The sequence below is a fragment of the Eleutherodactylus coqui genome, chromosome 6 (genome assembly GCF_035609145.1).
Source record: "Eleutherodactylus coqui strain aEleCoq1 chromosome 6, aEleCoq1.hap1, whole genome shotgun sequence".
Classification (NCBI taxonomy): domain Eukaryota; kingdom Metazoa; phylum Chordata; class Amphibia; order Anura; family Eleutherodactylidae; genus Eleutherodactylus; species Eleutherodactylus coqui.
In genome coordinates, this window is record NC_089842.1 from 50,375,106 (window position 1) to 50,396,247 (window position 21,142).

At 45.6% G+C, this 21,142-nt stretch overlaps 1 protein-coding gene across 1 annotated transcript in view; it reads right to left on the minus strand.

The window, feature by feature from the left end:
• Window positions 1–21,142, minus strand: part of ATAD3A (ATPase family AAA domain containing 3A) — a 66,987-nt gene that overhangs the window by 3,780 nt on the left and 42,065 nt on the right. The window contains exons 14-15 of the mRNA XM_066606797.1: window positions 20,346–20,513; window positions 18,719–18,827 (exon numbers count right to left, since the gene is read on the minus strand). Of these exons, the coding sequence (XP_066462894.1) occupies window positions 18,719–18,827; window positions 20,346–20,513 (277 nt within the window). The remainder of the gene's footprint in view (window positions 1–18,718; window positions 18,828–20,345; window positions 20,514–21,142) is intronic.

Here is a 21,142-nt window from a genome sequence, read left to right on the forward strand (position 1 = left end):
CGGGGCTGTTGATCATTGGTTTTTTTTTTGTCTTCCTCTGGATCAACAACTTAATGGACACTGTCTCCCTTCAGCTACTATGTTACATGCCCAATTCCTGTCCGTTTTTCAGATGATAAAATGGAACAAGCAGATGCACAACAATGAGCTGCCTCAGTGTAAATCAGACAGCAGCGTACAGGCTTGTGTCCGTGTGATGTCCGATGCGGCTCGCGTCAACCTCTCATGGCTTAGCCTCAGGATTGGCCATCAATATCTGATCGGTAGTGTCGCACCACTCTGGACACCTACCAATTAGCTGATTGGAGGGGCCGCCGTGCCTGTGTGACCGCTGCCTCCTCTTTAATGATTTATCTGAGCACAAACTTGTTCGTACACCAAACGCCAAATTATTTATAGCGCCCGTCCCGAGTACAACAGGCTGGTCCCAACGAAGTGAATGGAACAAGCATGCAATAGGGTGAATTCACAGCAAATGATCATCGGTGAGAAACATCATTTAGAGGAGCGAAAACGATAATTATTCACCATGAACGCAGCCAACGATCGATAAATAATAATTGGTTCGCTTATCGTTCGTTCTACGCAAGCATGAAAATAAGTAAGTGTTGGCTCGTACGCCGACTGTTCGGTTATATTACCGATTGTTCAATCGCTTATATAGTCAGTCAGCTGATCGGCAGGGGTCCCTAGAGGCGGACCATTATTTTTTAAAAGGTTGGCTAACCCCTTTAATACTAGGCTAACATATAAGGATCAACTGCGGCCATCTTTTCTGGGCCAACCGCTAGAACTGCATCAGAGCCGTCTAATATTCCAATATATTCCTTCTTCATACAGCAGGTGATAGACCTGTCACATCCGCACGCACCGCTTCTCTGGCGGGTCTGCTGACACGTCCGTCCTCCATGGGATATTCTCCGTTAATATGTCTCCCATTATCTTTGTGTCTCTCTTCGCTTCTCCTAATGTCAATGGTGCAAGGGGCTCATACTGACGGTGCGCATTCCGCTTGGGGTCATGAATGATAGAGAAATGAAGTGACAAGTCTTCTCGAGCTGAAAATAGGTGATTGTACCCGGTGTAGTGTATCGGTGTGATGCGTGTCAGTTTCCAGGACTGCACCATGTGTCTTACTCATCACGATGCCTTGAAGTAAGAACAGGCGAAAATCACCAAGGAGCTGAAATCATACTGCAACCAGACATTGGGTCTTATGAATGATATGTTGGGTTCTTGGCTACTCTACATTGGTGCGGTGTCAACAGTTCTTAACTTTTTGGTATGGAAACCCATACAGAAGCAGAACTTGAGAGTTGACCACAATACACTCGTAGGGACGCTTACATAGAGTCAAATAGCCGATGCTGACGAAGTCCGCTGTCCAGATGAATCAGATTGGGAAGTGGCTGAGCTGGAGTAGAGCGCCATCAGCAATTTTACTCCAATTATAGGGCATCTGACTGAAATGGTGGAAGTCAAGTCGCTAAAAGTGATCCTCAATGGCTTACTATTTTAACTCTTCAGGGTCATCAAGTAGAAGTTGAGCTATTATACATAGTGATGGATAACGTTAAAAGGAGAAAGTAGACTCCTTTCGTTCAGATACAGCCACTTTTGTTCACAGACGGCATCTGGTACTGCAGCTCTTGGAGACAGTCCATATTCAAGGTTGGTGCAGCTATCTTTATCTCATTTAAAGGGGTTTTCTGGGTGTAAAATAAAGTATTGATGATGATCTATCCCCAGTGATCGGTGATCGTTCAACGCTCGGGATCCCCGCCGATCAGCAGACTGAAGTGACAGCTCCATATGTCATATAGCTGCTGTGCCTGGCTAAATGACAGATGAATGGGACGTCACAGGCTTGGAAAGGGACAGCAGCACTCATCAATCAACGCAGCTTCTTCTATCGAAGAGTGGCAGACCTCCATAGATCAACTATTTTACTTCCTGGAAAACCCATTTAAATGCAAAATCCCCTCGACCCTTGGATGCGTGGTCCTTCCAAACTCAACACCAGCCCCTGCTTAGTCATGTACTGCAAACTTGATTGTCACTTTTCACACCAATATCCTACTGACATCAGCACAAATTCATGATAACATGGCCGCCTATGGACAAGGATCTTTAAAAAAAAAAACAAAAAAAAAAGTAGGATTCTTCTTGGGTGGGTAAAGTTGATCTCAGGATATGGTCATCTGTAGTGAAAATGGTGCGGAGTTCCGCTCCATTTCTGCTACATGTGAACGTACCCTAAAACGTTTTTTTCCAGCACTACATTATCAACCTATCCTCGGGATAGGTCATCAATAGTTGATTGGCAATGGCCCATCGCTCGGGATTCCCGCTCATTTGAGGATTAAACTGACAAAGGTGCGCAGGTGAGCACCACTGTCATTTCAGTCTATACCAGGCACAGTGCTGTACAATGTATAGTGGCTGTGCCTGGTATTACAACTCCGTCCTGTTCACTTGAATGGGATAGAGTTGCACTAAGGCCATACGACCAATTTTCATGACGCCAAAGACCTGAGAAGAGTGCCCCAGCACTGTGGACTCTTCAATCAGCTGATTGGCAGGGATCCCACGCGTCTGACTCCGCTGATCAACTATCGATGACCCATCCTGAGGAAAGGTCATCAATACTATAACCCAGGAAAACCCCTTTAAAATTTCTGCAGTGAGGTTGTACCCTACTAAATTCTATAAAAAGATGCAAAAGCTGATGGAATAAACATTATAACCGGGAATGACTATCGGGGTCATTGATTGATGTGGCTTCCTAGACTGAGGGTTGGAAGCTACATTGGGAATGTCAAGACCTGAATGGGTTAATGAGGGAAAGATGAGCCGGGCAGGCAGTAAAAGTGAACACATGCTCAAGCTAATGAAGCCCCATTTCTATTCATGAATGCCGGGGAAGTTGGAATATTCGCATTCGACAGCAATTCAATGCAAGCAGTTTGACTTCGGCAGCTGGCAGGTGAAAGGCCCATCCTCCCCACAAACTGCTTTCTTGAGGGATTTTCCAGAGCAGCGGCTGTGTAATGTAGATTAACTGGAAAGGGAGAGTTCTCCCTCCTCTCATCTCCAGCTGAAGGTCATAGGAACGAGGAGATGCATTCAAGGAACACAAGAACGCCTAACACACGGTGGAGTACAGCGAATCCAGGGGTTACTGGAACAGAACATAGACTCCGCCGATTAGTTAACTCTTGCAATGAACCGTAGGGTTCCTAGTAGATCTGGTTAAGAGTACCGACATGGTAGTCAAGGAGTCAAGGTTTTATGCAGACAACTTTCTTAAACTGGTTTTGTAGGACTTCTTAAGCATAAAAAAAAAAAAAAAGGGGGGGGGGGGGGGGGTATAAAATAAAAGTATACACACCCATTCCAGCATCTCTCCGTCCAGCAATAGAGCCCCGGAACCTGCCGCTTGAAACCCGTAAGAAAATCGAAGGGTGGCTACATGACGTTCATCGTCCGTGTGACCACTCTGCCAATTACATACAGCAATGCTTCCCAACTCCAGTCCCCAGGGACCCCCAACAGGTCGTGTTTTCAGGAGATCCTGCAGTAAGAACACCTGTGGCAATGTCTGAGCTACCGACAATAATTACATCACCTGTGCAATACTGAGGAAATCCTGGAAACATGACCTGTTGAAGTGCATTGAGGACTGGAGTTGGAGGTGATTGTTCTCAGTAAGAGAAACCAAGTAATCTTGTAGATATGATACCCTTTAATGGCTAACAAAATACATGCTGTTATAGTGAGCTTTCAAACCGCTCATGGTCCTTCCTCAGGCTTAATGGAACAAATCTAAAGATGTACTTACACATATTTAAAACATATACACATGATCACATGAGAGGGTACAACCATGGTGAACGTAATTTGCACTTAAATAAAGACCAGACAGGATACGAGGGCACAGATGTTTTGTGATTAAAAGCACTCAGATAAATACCAGGGAGGGATGAGCAGAACAGTAAAAAATTAGTCCAGTGACTCATTGCATGCACTATTCTGCACCCAATTTATGTCTGAGACTCATCCATTCAGGTCTATGGGGATAGAAAAGAATGGATGCAAGTGTGCACCTAGCCTTACCAGTAATCAAACAGGTTCTATATCAAACATCTGAGCTCACAAAACAGCTGCACCCCCTTACTAAAAGTAATATATGAACGCATGCAAATCTGACCCCCACCAAAGACTTTTTTCTCATTTTAGCAGCTGAACAAAACAAGGAAATCGAAGAAAGGCGACTCGACAGAAGTCTTCATTTCTACATACAACATAAACAGTGTTGTGGATCTCAATTATTAATCGCATGTTTAAAAATTAATTGCCATTAAACATTTACAAATGACAAGAAGAAGAGCTGAAGGCATGTATTATATAGACATAATTGCGTGTTTTTATTTAAAATCTAACCGAATTTGCAAAACAGCTGGGGGCCATTATAATGCCGTGCTTTATTCTGGTGCAGATCCAAAAATCATCGTTTAGTGGGTTGAGGGGACAGAGACACCACTTATAGGATGGGCTACAAATCACGTGGATGGAAATGCGAGAATGCACAAAGCGAAGAACACACGTGCTGTAACCCCCACTGGGTATTAGGATACCTCATCTCTACATTATCATGGAGATGTAAACCCATAATAATTGCATTGGCCGCGGTCCCTGTGAAGTGCACGGTCTGCTACCACTTAGACCGTTGAAGAAAACGGCAAGGAACCCGGGAAGTGGCTGTCGAAAGTAGCCAAGTAATGGCATTTAGCGAGAATGGGACCACTGAAGAAAGGTAACACGTTTTAAGGGCTGGACTGAAGTATCTTGTGCCAGATACCAAAATGCGTTGCCTTTTCAGGGCAATACTAGCGTTGTTGCCAGGAAGTCACACCAAAAACGTGTTTCTAGGTTATCCTCAGTCTGGCCTTCTCACATTCCAATTCATGCTCAAAAGATCAACTGGCTTCCCATAAGATCTAACAATTTTGATCTGTTTGAACGGCACGCAATTTGAATTTGGGCCAAAGAGAAATAAAAGCATAAACCATAAAATGAAAACAAGTTTCTTACATGTACACTTTGTTTTGTTTGTTTTTATTTTAGTGAGAAGCAACAAGGTACTAGAGCCTCCATGCCCACTAGTATCACATCTTGTATCCAAGCTAGAGGCAGTACAACAGGGTACCAGAGCCTCCATGCCCACCAGTATCACATCTTGTATCCAAGCTGGAGCTGGTAGAACAGGGTACTAGAGCCTCCATGCCCCTGTATCACGTCTTGTATCCAAGCTAGAGGTGGTGCAGCAGGGTATTAGAGCCTCCATGCCTGCCCATATCACATCTTGTATCCAAGCTAAAGGCGGTACAACAGGGTATTAGAGCCTCCATGCCTGCCCATATCACATCTTGTATCCAAGCTAAAGGCGGTACAACAGGGTACTAGAGCCTCCATGTTGGCCCATATCACATCTTGTATCCAAGCTTAAGGTGGTACAACAGGGTACAAAAGCCTCCATGCCCCCCCGTACCACATCTTGTATCCAAACTAGAGGTGGCCCAACAGGATGCTACAGCCTCCATGCCTGCCCATATCACATCTTGTATCCAAGCTACAGACGGTACAACAGGGTACAAAAGCCTGCATGCCCACTAGTATCACATCTTGTATCCAAGCTAGAGGCAGTACAACAGAGCACTAGAGGCTCCCTTCAAGGGGTCACTTTTCCTTGTATCCAAGCTAGAAGCGGTACAACAAGGTACAAGAGCCTCCATGTCCGCCTGCATCACATCTTGTATCCAAGCTAGAGGCGGTACAACAGGGTACTAGAGCCTCCATGCCCACTAGTATCACAGGGTACAAGAGCCTCCTTTCCCGCCCATATCACATTTTGTATTCAAGCTAGAGGCGGTACAACAGGGTACTAGAGTCTCCATGCCCACTAGTATCACAGGGTACAAGAGCCTCCTTTCCCGCCGGTATCACATCTTGTATCCAAGCTAGAGGTGGTACAACAGGGTACTGGAGCCTCCATGCCATCCAGTATCACATTTTGTATCCAAGCTAGAGTCAGTACAACAGGGTACTAGAGCCTCCATGCCCACTAGTATCACATCTTATATCCAAGCTAGAGGCGGTACAGCAGGGTACTAGAGCCTCCATGCTCACTAGTATCACAGGGTACAAGAGCCTCCTTTCCCGCCGGTATCACATCTTGTATCCAAGCTAGAGGCAGTACAACAGGGTACAAAAGCCTGCATGCCCCCCCATACCACATCTTGTATCCAAGCTAGAGGCGGTACAGCAGGGTACTAGAGCCTCCATGCCCGCCTGTATCACATCTGGTATCCAAGCTAGAGGCGGCACAACAGGGTACTAGAGCCTCCCTTCAACGGGTCAGTTTTCCGTAATAGATTTCCTTTTGCTCTGATATTGTAAACTTCTATATATTTTTCAATGTGTGTTTGTTTATTTGAGCATCATGCACAAACTGTATTAATGATGGATATGAAATTTTGCACATATAATCTTAACCTGGAGAAGGATATAGGTTAAAAAAAACAAAAAAAACAAAAAAAAAAACAAAAACACAGAAATGTTCATGTCTTGGCAACCTTATTTGCATTTTTTTGCCTTTGCTTGAATTTTAATGCTTTGCCCCAAATTTGCTTTCACCAGTGGATTCTGCGTACTCCATTTAGTATTCCTGGTTATTTCCAACAAATAATTCCCACTAGAAGAGTCAGACTGAGTGCTAAAAAAATTTGTATTTCAGGACTGCTTTTCAGCCCCAATCTAAAGGCCCATTTAGCGGGACGAAGGGCGGTCAAACGATGCCCGACACCCATCCCCGCACATACTCGCTCTCATGCTGCTGCAAGAGCACGGGGGCGAGGACACACGGGGATGAGTGTTGGGCATCGTTTGCCCGACATTCGTCCCATCTAAAACGGACCTTAACCCTGGTGGAGGCCAATCAATCATTTGCTCGTTTTGTCCTTCCTAATTCCGCCTTGGATGTCTGTGTGGATAATGATCTGTCCCCTGACAGGAATCCATGGAGCAAATTTATGAACGCTGGCCCCCATTTATCAAAACGGTCTAACAGGAAATCAACAAACGGTAAAAATCTGTTTTTGTTGCCTATAGCAACCAATCAAAGAGCAGCTTTTGTTTTGCCTCAGCACTATAAGGATTAAAAGCTGTTGCCCATAGCAACCAATCACAGCACAGCTTTTATTTTACCTCAGCAGTATAACATAGAGCAACCAATGACGGCGCAGCTTTCATCTCACCTCAGCAGAATAACAAATGAAAGCAGAGCTATGGTTGGTTGCTATTGGCAACAAAAATTGCCAAATTTTACTCAAATCCGACCCGAACTGGGGATTTGTATACGACACAAACAAACAGATTCTGTGTTTTAAATAGAAGATGCCAAGGAAGCGAAGGACCTAAAGGATGCGCCACCAAGTGATGAAGTAGCCATAGTCATTGCTGGGGATGAGATTGGCAAACGGGACAGTATTTTGGAAAAACACAACAGTCAGTTGCAGCGAGTGGCGAAAACGCAGAGATCGTACGACGCGCTGCCGTGCCCTCTCATTGGAGAGGAAGGCTACCATATCAGTCTTACGCAGGTTGATCCGTTAACGAGGAATCCGACTTCAAAGAAAATCTCTGCAATGGATTTTTATGCACACAGACTAATGGTCCTTCCCAGATAAGGGGAGGAGTCTGTTCTTATGATGTCGGGTGTTGGCGTTGCCAAAAGCACTGCTGGGTGGCTACGGCTATGGGAAGCTAGTAGGGCAGGCCTGGGATGGGAGCCATTAGAGCGGATAATAATGGGGATGTTTGGAGCGCCGTGGGCCCCCCGAGGCGATTGCCCAAAATGCTTCTACACTAATCTACAATGAGCAAGAATGCTGCAATAAGTCTTGATAAAAAAAAAAACTATATTTCTATGCATCTCCATAGTAACAGACAACAAAACCCCACAGCCCTAGCCGCCCCATAAATTATTATTTTTTGCAGCAGAAAGTGCCTTTAATATGCCATCAGATAACACACCTTAGCGGGCAACGCTCACCCAGACCAAAGGAATGACGTCAAGACGACGCAGGTTTGTGATGGTTCACGACAGACAGAGAAAAAAAAACAAAACAAAAAAAAACCAAAAAAAAAAAACCACACACGGTAGGGGGGAAAAAAACAAAATCAGACAAAAAAAAAATATATATATCAGTGCTTGGAGATTGGCTACAGGAAACACGGTCATCAACAGCACAATATGATGCGACGAGGCTCTTGTCTTAACCGAGCCTATTACGTACGAAGACTCGTCAAGGTTATTCTATGTCGTTCTTACGCGGCGCTGTGCCCTTCAAATCATGTCGGCAAAAGATGGGCAAGGTCTAGTGATGGGAGGGGGGAGGAGGGGGTTAAAAAAGCCGATTAGAACGTCCTCCTCCGGTAACAGAGGGTTAACGCTTCCATCTATGGGAAGGTGCTGCAGTGTGCGGCTGCATTAACGCCTATAAAGCGCTCGTCCCTCACAAGCCATCACCAAAACCCTGCATCTCGCCGCCGAATACTGCGATGCTTTGCGCTTGGCTGCTTTTCTGAATGACTTTCTAAAAATAGGCGAGCTGCGGGGTCCCTGCCCGTCAGGGGAGGCGAAGGGGGGCAACGGGAAGAGGAATGAGAAAAGATGACGGAGGAAGAGAGCGCGAGCGGCTGTCCCTGCTGAGAGCTGCTGGCGTACTAAAAACCAGCATCCCGCCTCATTCATATTCATACTTTTTATCTCCCCCTGCGGACGCGTTAACCCATTTCCGCAGACTTGGCTGACAAAGCAAGTCTTGAGCCAAGCTGGAAGGCGAGATACCCTTTAACAAGGTTACCCTCTCAGCGGAGGGAAGAAGGGGGCGACCGGAGGTTACAGTGACAGAGTTCGTGCGTTTACCAGGACAGATTCCGCTCGCTGCTGGAGGCGCAGGTGACCATGTGTTCCTCAATTCGCTAAGAGCTGCTAAATAATGCAGCGTTTAGTGGCACAAGTGTAATGCCATCCATTTAAAACGCCGCCGATGGAATCTGCCATGCGGTAGATAAACTGGTGGAATCCATTTCCTGCAGGTTTTACACCCAGAACCATTTAAGCTTTTGAAATCAGAAATATTACTCAGCCGTCTCCTGTAATAATCTAATATATATATTATGTATAAAAACACAACTAGTCTGATAATAAAACTTGACTTTTAATAACATGCATATAAAATATGCTGTGACAGACCAAAATGCCAAGGGGGAACACTGATGTTGCACCCTGGTGTTACCACTACAGCGAAGTACCCGCCCCGCAAAGGGTGACCCTGGCCATAAGCCTGGCTCTGTATAAACCTATATTTTTATTATATATGTATATATACACACACATGCATATACCTATGGTAAAATTTGGTGACGCACAGGTTACGGTATGTGTCCATTTTTAGGATTTGCCTTCTTAATTCCCCTGAAGAGTAATGTTAAATATTATACGTGTACACAGAAATCAGGGGCCCCAAAGCAAAAATTAGAATGGAGACCCACAAACAACAAAAAAAAAAAAATTTGACAGGATTGAGTCGCTATGGATTGCTGCCGTACGAGGATTAAGCTCCGCCTCTGACAAGTCTGACTATGGCTACTACAGGTGGCAAGGCATCAACAGCTGCTCATTGATCTGGATGGAGCCGGGTGAAATTAAGGAGTAGGAGGCCCTCGTGCACACATACAAAAGCAGCCGGCCCAGCAGCAGTCAGATGACCTAAGAAAGATGGCACCGTGCACATTAGGGCAGCGTGCTGCCATGTTTTATGGGAAAGAGGGCTTGGATGATTGACAGGGGAAGGCAAAGCCAATCATTGCAGCCGCTGGCTGCCCTACTTGGCACTTTAGACCCTAGAGGGACCACATGGTGTGCCTACATTTTAGGCACACCGCTGATTACAGCATACAAAGACATGTCATGGTACATTCACACGTCGCATAATTTGGTGTGGATCCGCCCAAAGCCCATGGAATATTTGGCACTGCAGATTCTGATGCGAATCCGCATGATTTGGTGCAGATTTTGGCATGGAGGTGCAGCAAGTCTCACCCTCTCAGACCCTGGGGTCTGCTTGGAGATCCGCATCATAATCCTTTCCGCTGTGGAAAATCCACACCTTTCCCACAGCAGATATTCCACATGCAAATCTGCACAACTGGTGCGGATTTTGATGCGGCTCCGCAGCGGACTTCACTCCAACTGAAAGGGCACCAAAATCCGCAGCACAAAACATGTTGTGGATTTCGGTGCAGATCCGCGCAAAAATCCACTATGTGTGAATGTACCCTTAGGCTAGGTTTACACAGGGTGGATTTGCCGCGGAAATTCCGTCCGGAATTTCGCCGCGGCAAATCCACCTGCGGCCGCTAATCCCGGGGTTGGCCAGCCATGTGGACGAGATTTCTGAGCATGTTCATTTTTTTTCTTCTTCCACTGTGGCCGCGCTCTCCTCTATGGGAGCGCCGGTCGCAGTGGAAGGGCGTGCGGCCAGGCCGCTTCAAAGACCGTGACTAAGTGCCATGGGATTTGAAGAAGCGCTTTTCCCGGCGGAAATCTTGCTGCGGCCAAACCACGAGATTTCCGCCGGGATGTGTGAGCCCAGACACAGACTATGTTCACGCTGGATGGAATTTGCTGCGGAATGGATACAAAATCTGTGTCAAATCTGCTTTATGTGACACACAGGGTGTAGTCACATGTCAAATGCTGTATGCATGGAATGGTGCGACTGAGGAAAAACAAGAGGGAATTCGGTGGATAGAGACAACTTGTCAAAAAAAAGGGGTCAGAGGAGGATGTCAAGAATCGCTCTGCCAAAGACACTGAACTGGCGTTTACATAACAATGAGTAAGAGACAATGACCTTGAGTATTGTATGGTGTGGCCAACCCAAATAATTCATAAACGTCATGTCAGATAGGGAGGCTTCACAGAGGACGACCATCGTCCGTCCAGAGATGTAAATCTGCCCTAAGCCACGGAGAGACGGTTACATGTGACTGCAGCCCTTAGCCTCTGTAATCCCCATAGATGTCAATGCAGAGGAGGAGACTGAGCTACCAGTATAAGCCAGGTGTCCCAATAGATGGTTGACAACCGCGACAGAGGATCATGGAGAGTTCACCATTCTTTTCAATGGGACAGCTTGCATTGCGTTCGCATGTACCTCGCAAGCAGTGCGATGAAAACAATGGGCGATGCGAGGAAACACCCAAAGATTGGGGGGGGGACATTCCCTAACAAAATCGCTTACGTGTATGACCAATCAAAAGGATAAGGTTCATATTCGTTCGAGATTTGTGCGCCTTGCAGCGTACAAATCTTGCGCAAGATTCTCGGACACGCGCCACTGACCTGAGGCCGGATTCACACAAATCTATTAGTGTGTATTGTGCGCGCCATTTTTTTGTGCACAGATTTCAATGGCTTTCTTCACTTGTGCATATTTGGCATGCGCAATTTTCTTCGCAAAAAAAATACGCAGAATGCTTTATTCTCTTGCGCAGGGGAAAAAAAAAATATCTTTAACTCATTGGGCATCTCAATGGCAATTGCTTGTGCAAAAAAAAAAAAAAAAAACACAACAAAAACAAAAAACTGCAGTTGCGCGCCTAAATGTGCAACACCCTACGTGTAAAAACACGGCGCAAAAAAGCATCCGCTCGTATGACTCCAGCCCAAGGATCAATGCAGATTGAACCCCCTTCAACGTCTACAAAAGTGACAACACAGCTGTAAAGGGTTAATAAGTCCAGGAAGACTTCTGCAGGCTCCCTGATGGGAGACCCCCTCACTACTACAGCTGTAAGACCCCCTCAACGCACTCTGACCGCGGCTGCGTATCTGCGGCAGAACCTACGATGTGATGAGGGGGGGGAATAAAGCGCTTCTCACAATCAGGCAAATCGTGACAAAAGGCGAGACGGCATGTGGGGAGAGTCAATGCAAACGCTTCCGCTCAATGCAGCAGCGCCGAGGCCTCCTGCTCCCTGGCCCTCGCTAATGCAAATGGTTATCCACCCAGCGGAGATAATGGTCCTGAAACACGGCTCTGCAGTCATTTTCTGCAATTTGTCACACAGGCTGAGCTGCCTGAGCTCAATCGGGCGTCGCGGCATCGTTTTGCGCTCCCTCTCCCTCTTTAATACCATTACTTAGTTCTGCATTTTTCTACAAGGGACACGAAAAACATGCAGAAATAATGGGAAAAGCCGGGATCCAAGAGCAAATAGATTCTAATTAGAGCGACACACGCGGGGCCTTGTGTACGGCCTCGCCGAGGAGAAGAGCGTTAGACGTAGTCGCCACTGACGCAAACATCACTCCGATTGTAAAGGTCCTACCATCCCCGGAGAGAATCCGATAAGTTATGGAAAGTCATCGCTGCCGTACATTTGAATCCATCATCTATATATTGCTTTTGCACCAATTAAAACGAGATCGTGAATTCAGTTTGCCGCGGTCGTTTTTATTTTCTGATGGCAGGTTTTCGGATTCTATTTCCTGTACATGATTATGGGGGCTGCCTTGTGGCCATAGCATTAAGGAACAGGAGCACATTGACTTCTATGGGAATGTTGTAGTCATGCTCTGTGCTGGAGGGGGAGGAGGTGAGCTGTGACCAACATCTATTTTGAAGGGTGGGCTCGTCATGGTCATCTTCACAGGCAGGATTACAGACACTAACCGTTCTGTGGAGAAAACTTTTCAGCAGACTGCTAATGGGCTTAGGGGTCAGTGTGAAAATGGTAGGAATTTAGTTTTTTTGGGGGGGGGGCGGGGGGGGGGGGGGTTTGTGATCTGTTGGTCGTCTCAAAGCTGGAGGGGGTAGATTACTTGCAGTGGTTGTCCTTATCCATTCCTTTGAGTCGTCAGTTCAGGATCCCATTAGACCGACTACCTAATCCCCACAGTGCATTGTTAGTATATACTACACCTGCTCCCTGGTTGGCCGGAGCTGCTCTCGTGGTCAGCACTGGCCAATCAGACAGGAGGGCGCAACGAGAAGTAAGAAAATTGCTGCAACCCTCTTAAAAAGCTGAAAACGGAGCCCAGAAATGGCAGATAGGAGGGGCAACCAACAGCAACTGCGGGTACTAGATTATCCTCCTCCGACACTGTACGACTTTTGATCAACCAGTGACTTTTTTTTTGTGTCCTGAAACCGGAGAGTCGCTTTAAATGTAGGGCACACCATCAAAAATACATTCTTTTAGGCCAGCTACACACGAATGGGCCGGATTCCGCATGCAGAAGCCTGCAGCGGAGTCCGACCCTGGCCGGCGTCCGCGCATACTTGTCATTTTGTCTTTTCCTCTGTACTCTGGATGGTCCGCACGGCTCGCTGTTGGACATGTGCAGTACAGATTTTTTTTTTAAACTCTTGCTTTTTCTCTGACTATTCCGCAGTGTCACCTGCAGGTGTGCCGCGGGTCGAAATGGCTTCCGTGCAAAGACAGAGCTTGCTGCGGCTTTTTTTTCCTGCAAGCGGAAAAAAAAAAAATTTGCATTTGCGGTCTACTCATGTCAGCGGACATGTGGATGCTCTATTGGTTTGAATCCTGGATTTCTCAATTCCAACCCGATTGTGTGCAGGCGCAACAGGGACGAGAACCTGTAAAGTAAAGCACTGGAATAGTGCTGGACAATTCAGAAGGCATTCAGCCAAATCGGGTAATACTTGTTTATAGACGTGTCTGGTAATACATGCAAGCACATAGTGCTGCAATACTAGACACAACCCATGGACAAGAATGGCGCTGTTTTGGGGGCGGAGCAGTGGGACACCCTTTTTTTTTTTAACCCTTTGCAATCCAATTTTGGATTCAGAATTTCCTAGGGAGTTTTCTCTTTCTGCCATTATACAACAGCACCATCTGCTGGCTAGAGCCAGTACTGCGGTATTGGACATCCTGGAGAGGCCCCCCAACAACAGAACGGCCAGGTATCTACAGTAAGAATACCCTGCTGGACGTCTTCTGACATCGGAAGCTGTACAGCCTTCAATCAGAATGTCTTTAGACGTCAGACAGTGGATTGGAAAGGGTTAATCCCAGCAAACACTTTAAACTGTGGAGGATTTGCTGCAGCTTTAGCATGGAGTTCACCCTCTGCATGGCAACAAGTGAAAACCATGGCGAATACGCAGCAATATCTACATGTAACACAGGCGGATTTTGCGTAGGATTCCCAGCTGGGTCTGTACTTGTCCCCGAAGAGGAATCCGGCAGGAAATACTTGTATTTTATATGAAATAGAAATTCTTTGAACTCTGTGTTGTGTTATTCCCTACTGGGAAGGTATGAATAAATTGCCAAGAGGGTGTCACCACCTGCCACCTGGGTGGGTCACTACACAGTCTATTATTCTCAGCACCGATGAAACATTAACCCTTTCCAATCCAATTTGTATCCTGGTTTTCCTAGGGGGCTTACTCTTTTTCTGCCGTTATACAATGGCGCTATCTGCTGGCTAAAGCCAGTACTGCATGAGGTGACATGTTGGATAGGCTCTGACAGCAGAGAGGCTGGCAATATACAGTAAGAGAACCCCGACGGATGTCTTCCAACATCAGAGCTGTACAGCCTTAAATCATAATGTCTTCAGGAGGTCAGACAGTGGATTGGAGAGGGTTAAGATCTGAGCTGAAACGAAGCGACTAGCAACTAAATGAGCAGCTTACTGCTCAGGAGTCTGTCGGGTCCAACTTTTACACGGGACGACCATCAGTCAAAAATCGCTTGTTTTTTTTCAATTAATAGTTGGCCCGTGTTAACGTACTCTAAGACACCCCTCTTATAAAAATGGTAATGCCCAGTTGTCAATGTACTTTTACATTTCCAGGAGAACTAAAAGAGGAACAGCACAACGCAGAGAAAAGATGTTTTATGTTAACTTAACCCCCTTCCTGCTCGAGGATGTACATTTATGTCCTGGAGCGTCGGGGTATGCATGAAGAGAGGTCGCTGGGAGCCCTCTCTTCATACAGCATGGAAATCAGCTGTTTATCATGGCTATTAACCCTTTAAATGCCGCTGTCAATTCTGACAGCGGCATTTAAATCCCCTGAATGATGTTCGGGGGTCCCGTACGGCCCCCGCGGTGAGATCGGGGGAGCTGTGCAGGTGTCATGGCAGCCGGGAGCCTTCTAAAAGGGCCCAGGCCTGCCTTGAGAGACTGCCTATCAAGCCATCCCTGTGGGCTGGCTTGATAGGCTGCCTGTCAGAATGCAGTAGGACGTAATGCTATGGCATTACGCCATACCGCAGGAGCGATCAAAGCATCGCTGGTTGTAGTCCCCCAGGGGGACTTAAAGGAAAAGTTAAAAAAAGATCAATAAAGTTTTATTAATTGTAAAAAAATAAAAATAAATAATAAAAGTTTAGATCACCTCCCTCTTTTGCCATATCTATAATAAAAAAATTAAATCATAAAAGAAAAATACGTATTTCGTATCACCGCGTCTGTAAAAGTTTGATCCATCAAAGTAGCACATTATTTACCCCGCACGGTGAACGTCACCCGAAGAAAAAAAAAAAAAGAATTTAAATAGCACCATTGAAAAATACAACTCGTCCCGCAAAAAACAAGCCTTCATACAGCGACATCGATGGATAAATAAAGGAGTTACGATTATTTAAAAACAGGAGAAGAAAAACAAAAATGAAACAAAAACAAAAAGGGGCTGCGTCATTAAGGGGTTAAATAGCGGGTTATTCCCAATGATCATCCCGATGTGAACCCCTCATAATTCCCATCTAATTACGCTTGGATTCAGAAATCGGATATTAATGGAAACAAACTCAAAAAGTTTTGTTGCACAACATCAAAAATGTTCCCCACGAGGGGCGATCGCTGTGATCGTTATAGAGTATCAGGACTGACTGATGCAATGGCTTCTGGGATGCCACAGATCATGCATGGTGGGTGGTAAGGGGGTCATGTAGATCCCAATGGCCGGCTCACCGAGCGTAAGTGTGTAACGCAGGGTTTTACCGTTGTGATGCAGCGGTGAGCGGACATATTGCGGTGTAGGGCAGCGATATTATACCGCGCATGACTGCTTATGTGATCCTGCCCAACTCGCCGGCAGAGGCTAAGAAAGAAGTTCACCATCACCATCTGCACGGCCAATCCATCCGTTTGGTAGTCGCCGCTCACTTCTGACATCATTCTGCCCCGTCCTGTTAGAAGATGGAACCTGGGATCTCCTGTTACAGCTGCAGCAGACGCCATACCTGTAGCGTCCAGATACGGAATCCCCGGATTGTTTCATCATTCATGCAGAGGGGGCCGCACACTTTCCTACAGGCTATAGCGCAAAACTACACTGACAGACGTGTCCCTATATCTCAGCAGGAAGGACTTTCCGTGGTAAAATCTAGGCCTTGAAAGGAATGCACTTTTGATTTTTCCATCACACTCCCGGATATGAATTGCGTATTCCGCTCGCAAAAAAAAAAAAAAAAAAGCACAGCATGCTCTATTTTGCCGCGGAATCTACATGGACACCCTCCATTGATTAACATTGTGTATGGGTTGCGGGTACCCACATCATCAGTAAGCGACAATGCAGGAAATACGAACAACCACCCCACCCCCTTACTGTACCTGATCGCCTGCATGCCTCAGCGAGCATCCATAATACAGGTTAGTGCCATTTGCAGGGTCACCAGCCGGGCTCACACCCGGAATCTGCTGCAGGCGTCCCGCATGCGGAAAACGGACCCGTTTGTGTGAGCCCAGCCACACTCTTAAGAGTAACTGCACTTTTCAAAAACTTGACATGTCAGAGTGATGTTTTGATCAATGAGGGTACGGATATTGAGACCCCTGCTGATACGTAGAGTACTGTCCACCTTCGACTGCCTCTATTGCTTGCCGGCTGCTCTCAGCAGCTGAAGACAGACGGGTAGAAATCTATAAACACTAGGGTGGCCCGTAGCTATAGGTAATTTTCCGAAAGTTAAACCTTTGCTTCTCTCACTACTAATCCTGTTCCGATCAACAACAAAAAAAAAAAAAAAAAAAAAAAAACACATTTGAACATAATTGTTCTTAAGAGGATTTAGTAGCAGTTGGGTATTTTTATGTTCTCAGGACAGCTGAGAAGCAGGACTGCATGCTGTGTCCGCCATCCATGGTGCTGAATTCTCCATGGGGAGCTAGAGATTACTTTGTTTTCTCTTAGCAGCCCATGGCTGAACAATGAAGCTAAATTACCTCCTGCTGAGTTCTGCAACAGCTCCCAGAAGCTAATTTGCATGCAAATGAAGCTGATAAAGTGCTAATAGCAATCAGTGACCATTAGTACTTTATGCAAAACAATCACTGATCATTCAATCTTTTGAAAAATTATCTGTGTGTGTAAATAGGCCTTTATACGTAGGGAACCATGTTAAAAGTAAAGCCGCCGTTAATAGCAATGTTACTTTTAACGAAGGTAAAGTGCTGCATGCAACACTATTGTGCGAACCACACAACATTAATTCACTCATAACATAACAGTATGTTGAATCAAATCCAGCGCCGGCTTAACTTAACAGCAATGCCAAACAAAATAGTGAAAACGCCCATTAATTTCCGTTACTTGTGCTTTATAAGGGATTATAAATAAAATAACTAAAAAAAAAAAAAAAAAAAAAAAAAAAAGGTTTTTGATGAAAAAATGAATTTCCGGGCGAAAAGGTCAAAACTTCATGGTGGATGAGGGTCGCCTCGCAGTTGTCCAATTGAGCTAAAATTTTGCACAGATCATTTTTTTGTTGATTGGAACGAGATGGTAGGTGGTGGTGGTGGGGGGGGGGGGCGGGGTGGGAGAACACTTTTAAAACGCTGAAAAATAAGGGCCACCCTAATAAACACATACGATGTTCTAGAAATGTTCGATGTGGGCGCTATTGGTGACACGGCAGACGTCAAGTCGGTAGTCCAGTTTTGCCGTGATATCCCGCGTTACGGGATATCCTCGCCTATAGATTCCACTGCTGAAGAAAAGCGATGCTTTAGGTTGCCTAGCGTCACCAACGGCGCCCACAATGCACATCTGTAAAATGGATTAAAAACGTGAAGATTTTTTTCTGTTTCTTCAAGTCTTTCTGACTGTTGTATGTCAATTCATGTAGGAAGTAATTAGCTTTAGGCCGCCTGCACACGAACAGATTTGCATTGCGGAATGCGCAGCGGGCGTCTGCACCGCTGTTCCGCATCAAGTACAGTTCATAGCATGCTATGAGGGGGCTTGGACTTTGCGGACGGGTTGCGGATTCCGCATCATCGCCTAGCAACTGCGCAGGAAAAATAAACATTTAAAAAAAATAAAAAATCTGTACTGCTCATTTCTGTTGGAGAGCCGCCAGGTTATCCGTAGTACAGAGTATGAAAAAAAAGGGGCAGGTGCACACGGATGCCAGCAGCTGTCCGGGTCGGATCCCACAGTGGGCTACCACATGTGGAATCCGACCCGTTCGTGTACAGACGGCCTTACATTTGCGCCATTCATTTTGAATCGCCTTGTATAGTAATGCAATTATAGTGATTGGTCATTGCTTCTGATCCTTAGTGGCCAAGTATCCACGTACTGCCCACCGATTAACATACCTGCCAGGCGACACCCAGCTTGGAGATCTCTCGGCCAGACATGCCTTCGGTAAGCTTTGCCAGCTCAGAGCACTTCTTCCCGTAGTCAAACTGTGCAATCTTCAGCCGCCTAAGGAAAATAATGAAACCAGATTGTAACAGCGCGGAGAAAGTAACTAATGGTGCACTTTTCTCTGCACTGCTGAAAGTGCGCGGTGCAGGACAATGGCTTCTAAACTTAGCTAATGCATAGCGGGGACGGCGACCGTCTGACGAGATGAAGCTCTCCATTTCCTCCATTTAGAACACACTTACGTCACAGACTTATTCATTGGCGGAAATTGAAGCAGAAGACGTAGCCGACAATAGCCGGGAACATGCACTTATACAGGATTTGATGGATCCGAAACATACTTACCGGGGTAATGCGCCCTTATCTTATCTTAGAAGGAAGCCAAGTGCAGCAGCAATACGTCACTGAATGCCAATCACATATAGTCATTTCCATCAATGGCTGACATTGCCTTCTGAGAGCTTTCCATTAAGGTGTTGGGATACAGAAGTGCTCTATAGAACCCTCTATACTGTTCCCTAATACCTGAATATGGCCAACGAACATAAAGTCAATTTGGGGCATCAGTAGGGATTTATCTTACTACAACAGATCTTCTGCCTCCAAAAAAAGAAAATACTGTGGCATCCATTTATGGCTCAAAAGGTGATGAATCAGCTATAGGATGCTGGAACAGGGTAGACTTTTGGTGCTTTTTTGGTACTGTGGCGTCACTCCAAGACAACTTGTGGAGGCTGACATATATCCTTTAGTTTTAAATGCCATTAATTCGTATAAGAATAAAAAAAAAAAAAAAAAAACACACAAAACCAAAAAAAGTTTTAAAAAAAGCCAACAAAAAAGTTCAGACAGAATTTAGAGAAAGTACAAGTAGTCTAATAATAAAACATGACTTTGAATAGCATGGATATAAAATATGCTGTGACAGACAAAAATGCCAAGGGGGAACACTGATTTTGTACCCTATGGTTACCACTAAAACGAAGTCCCCACCCTGCAAAAGGCGATCCAGACCACAAACCTGGCTCTGTATAAACCTAGTTGTCCTTATAGACAGCCCAGAAATCCTAGAAGAAGGAGACCAGGCTGAGGAGCCAGGGAAACAAATTATGCACTTTATACCAGAGAATGTACTGATATAGAGACAGCTAGGGTTATACAGGGCCAGGATCGCCCTTTTCAGGGCATTTACTCTGCTGCAGTAGTAGTGGTACTAGAACGTATTGGGGTGGAAGGTCAGCTTCTCTCTTGGCATTTTGATCTGTTACAGTATATTGCTACAAGTTTTATTATTAGACCAGTAGTCTTTTCCGGAACTTCTAACTAGTATTAGAATAGTTAAATGGCCACTCAGTTCATCTCTATGGGACTACTGAAGACAAGCAGAGTGCAGCACTGTAATGTGGATAGGGAAGAATTATAAGACGTGGCAAACCACTTTAAGATCTGTGTAATGCTCCGTTGTTTCATTCCTTCATAAACCCAATACTGAGAACATTTAAAAAAAAAGAGAGACTTCCGCCTCCCTGCACATTTACTTCTTTTTATTTGATTCCAAGTGCTGTAGACACTTACTGCTTCCCTTCGCTTGCAGGCTGCAGGACATATTTATCAAAGTAAAGACGGACTAGACGCTCTCTCTCCTCCAATCCGGGAAGAGCAAAGTTGACAATCTCATCTATTCGATCATTGATGGCCCAGTCAAACTGTTCCGGCTGGTTACTGGCCAACACCAACATGAATCTAAAGTCGAAAATAAAACACAGGCTATTACGTCATGTTACTTCATGTTACTCCATTACGTCATGTTACATGGCAACTGCTATAGGGGAAATGTATTACACACCAGTCATTCTAAAAATGTATTTCTGAGTAATGCACGGATGTGATAGAGTCGCCACAATCTACGATCTGACTAGTAGGAACGCAAGCTGAGGAACTCTGTTTGACTAAAGGGGTCATCCATTTGAAAACTTTTGATGGCCTATCCTCAGGATAGGTGATCAATAATAGATCAGCAGGGGTCTGCAGCCCAGGACTCCTGCCAAATCAGCTGTTCACCGCACCCAGTCACTGAGCAGATTTCTCCAGGAGCAGTCGGCTCCGTTTCCACTGCGGGTATTGCAAGCCGCATTCCTATTAATTTCAATCAGATCCTGGCCTGCAATACCACGTCTGGCCACTGCAGTGGAAAAGGAGCTGTCTGCTTCCTGCAGAAATCAGCTCAGTGCCTGATTGCCCCGACTGAGAATAGGATATCGTGCATATCTAAGAATAGGCTATCGTGCATAACCCCTTTTAAGGGGTTGTGCCAGGACAGAAAATTACCCCATCCACAGGATAGGGAATGACTTTCTGATCGTTGGGTTTCT